Source organism: Aplidium turbinatum, chromosome 6 (assembly GCF_918807975.1).
Source record: "Aplidium turbinatum chromosome 6, kaAplTurb1.1, whole genome shotgun sequence".
Taxonomy (NCBI): Eukaryota; Metazoa; Chordata; class Ascidiacea; order Aplousobranchia; family Polyclinidae; genus Aplidium; species Aplidium turbinatum.
Window position 1 is genome coordinate 13,442,081 of NC_137477.1, and position 3,390 is coordinate 13,445,470.

The 3,390-nt window shown below is 37.1% G+C and overlaps 1 protein-coding gene across 1 annotated transcript; it reads left to right on the forward strand.

Moving 5' to 3' along the window:
* The first annotated feature begins 547 nt into the window (after positions 1-547).
* LOC145772645 (uncharacterized) lies at positions 548-3,074 on the forward strand. The gene is made up of 4 exons (XM_082584512.1): positions 548-1,283; positions 1,592-1,715; positions 1,842-1,989; positions 2,299-3,074. Exons 1-4 carry the CDS (start codon positions 1,205-1,207, stop codon positions 2,611-2,613), a joined length of 666 nt encoding a protein of 221 aa, XP_082440638.1. The 5' UTR covers positions 548-1,204; the 3' UTR covers positions 2,614-3,074.
* The last annotated feature ends 316 nt before the right edge of the window (positions 3,075-3,390 follow it).

Consider the following 3,390-nt stretch of genomic DNA (forward strand, 5'->3'; position numbering starts at 1 on the left):
TCGAAGTTGCTCCGGTGACCACTGACCAGCTTATTAGCCATGTAGTGGTATCCATCTTGAACTCTGAGCGTTGCGCAAAAAAAAAAAAAAATAGCCATCATAGCCATGAGGTTTGTAAGTAACTAGGCAGTACTGAGTAGGTTTGGGACAGCAAAGATTTTTGATCTACCACTCTGCACTGGCTGCAGTACTAGCCTAAATATCACAGAACTGAGTACCGTACCAGGCAGGCCTACCGTAGTTTAATATGTTTTGGGAACTGTTTGCAAGAACATCATTATCGGTACTGTAAGTTATGTCAGGTTATTCATTTAATTTGGTTTGCAACAGAAGTCAAAACGTTAGATATGGTACCTGGCAGCAGGCGATACACAGATGCACTAGGCCTATAACAGTGTACAGTACGATATGCTGGGCTATGATGAAAGTTAGAGGAAACAGGTCTAAATGTTCTTTACATGCAGCATGTCTTATCATCTCTAGCTTATGTTAAATTTTTGAGTTTGCTGTTCTTTTAGTTGAGTTCTCTTTCATTTAACATCTTGGATTTTAAATGGCATTGCATGCAGGTGTGAAGTATTTGTACCAATGTATGCAGTATGGTAGTAGTAGTAGGCCACTGTTACCAGTGCACTGGTGCACAAACTGACAAAGGAAGGGTGTTTATTGAGACCTGGTAGCTTCTACTGATATCCATGCAACAATACGTTTTCTGGTAATTGCACACACTATCAGTTAAATAAGGAGGCCAGCCTACCAGTAAGAGCTATGGTTCTTGTTACTTCTGAGACCACCTGTAAAGGCTATAACATATTCAGATATAGATTAAGTTTGAAAGAGCAAATGTTCTGTGTGGCCATTTTTTTCCCAGGTCTGATGTTAGTTTTCTCTCTTTACAGCTTTAAAGATTTTTATGAAATACCGGTAATGATTTCTAAGTTCTATAGCTTAGTTTATTAAACAGTTAGAATTGATAGACTAGTTTTCAGATGTTATGGAGATAATTGAATAATGGAAAATCAGAATCAAGCTTTTTATAATGAAAGTTTATGCATCAAATGCCAATCTCATAATTTATCGAAGCTACAAGAAGTGAAACGAGGTGGACTGAAGACATTAATCAGCTATGCACAAAACATTGGTGACAGTCATCTTTATCAATATCTAAAAGAAAAAGAAGAGAGCGAAAGTAGTTGTAAGGTGCATGAGGTGTGTCAAAAATTACTTGCTGTTTGCTCATGCTTGGAGTGGATGTGATACAACTTCTGCAATATATCAACAAGGTACCAGTATAATTAATCAGCTTTGGTAGCAGTACATTTTAATCTTGCTTTCAGTGTTTTATATATAGTGTTTGTTACAGTGTTTTATATATTCCTGAACTGCTTACCATGCTTGTCTGAAAGTACATTTTTACCATTTTCTGATCAGCTTTTAAAAGATATGCAAGAATTCAGATGGCAGTCATTACCAAATCCACTCAATATTATTCTAATATTGTAATACTTTTATTTGGAATGCCAATGTATGGAGTGTATGCACACATTATTTGGTGACAATGATTAATTATGTCATCTGTCTTGTTGCTTAGGAAAGCTAAAGATGTTCAATTACCTGAAGAAGGAAGAATTTCAACAATCTGCTGATGTATTTGGGAGATTAGATTCTACACGTGAGCAAATAGCTGATGCTGGAAGAGATTTGTTATTGAAAAGGTTAGTTACTGGGACTGTATTGGTGCACAGTTGATTAAATAAGAAGAAATGAAAATGTTGCTGAGTAGCCTACCAGTCTGAATGAGATTCACCGATAGTAATGCTATATTTTGTTGATCCATCAAGCTTTAGTGCAAAACCTGCCGATTCACTTGGCCAACTACGGTACGTCAATTACATGCAGATGGTTGCAACAGCTTCCACTGTTCATCCTGAAAGATTGCCACCCACCGAAGCTGCAATTCGTTTTCATTCCTTCAGAGTACATTTGCAGGTGAAATAATAGTGCGTAGCCTAATGGTATTATAACACAATACCGGTAATCATTTAGTATAAAAGCGTCTTTGCTCTATAGATTATACTGTACCACTTGAAGATATTTTTCAAGAATTGTTTATTGTCGGTAACTTTAAAATATTACAGCAAATTGCGCTATTAAACTGCTGTAAGGAAAAGATGCAAGTTATAGCAAAACAACTTGCGTTATAATAGGACTAGCATAAACATGTGGTGTACTACAAATCAAAAATTTTATGGCAGCAAGACTTGATTTATCTAAGTTGATATAAAACTGTTGCTTCAGGTATGTCAGTGGAAGCATCTTGACACTGAAATCTTGGATCTCGCACAATGGGGATGGAAGGCTGACGCAGCAGGTGCAGTTATGCCAATAAAGGCCAATTTAGATCCGGCACCAGAATGGCTATTGAACGTTGTACGATGCAAATGCAAAGAAGGAACAAAAAATCAATGTGGTACAATGTCTTGCAGCTGCAGAAAACATGGCTTAAAGTGCGTAACAGCATGTGGAGAGTGTCGTGGGGAAACTTGTTGCAATCTCAGTTGTGTACAAGACGACTGCCCTGAGGATTGCGACATTTTGATCATGTTTCAATAAATGATCTGTTCTGCCAATAAATTAAAATCAAAATTTTACAAGTGCTCCAGTGATATTAAAAATGTTCTATTCCGTTCATATTGTACTCCAATGTATGCATGTCATCTGTGGGAAAATTATCTTCAACGTAACATTAATCGCCTGCGTGTTGCCTTCAATAATGCATTTAGAATTATACACAATTTGCCTAAACATTATAGCGTACGTGAACATCAAGTCTTGTGCAACATTATAACATTTGATGCATTACTTCGGAAATATGTTTTTTCTTTTGTTGGAAGATGCGAAGTATCGTCTAACTCTATTGTTGCCTCCCTGATGAGGTCCGATTGCCATCGTATATCAAATTATCGTCTTCATTATAATAATTCTATGTATGCTGATATCTAGTTTTGATGGCTGCCATGTCATCTGATTATTTTTATCGTTCTGAATACTTTCAGTTCTTCTAACTTGCAACACTACCGTAGCCTACCATTGTCTGTAAACTTGTAACATTAGATAGCCTATTTAGTGAGATTTTGTGCATTTGCAGTTTGTGTATTATTTCTTTGTTTTGTATATTGACAGCTTTGTCTGATGCAAATAAATATTATTATTTGTGTAGCCTATTGCCCAAATTTGGGCTACCCGAAAGATTCCACTGGATAGTTGAGCTGTACTCCTCAGACATGGCATATCCACTAGCAGTGCGAGTCGAATTTTCACCGTCGACAAGAACAATAGTTACACGCCTTGGGCAGTGGCCGAGTGGTTAGCGCGTTGGGCTCGCAGTCG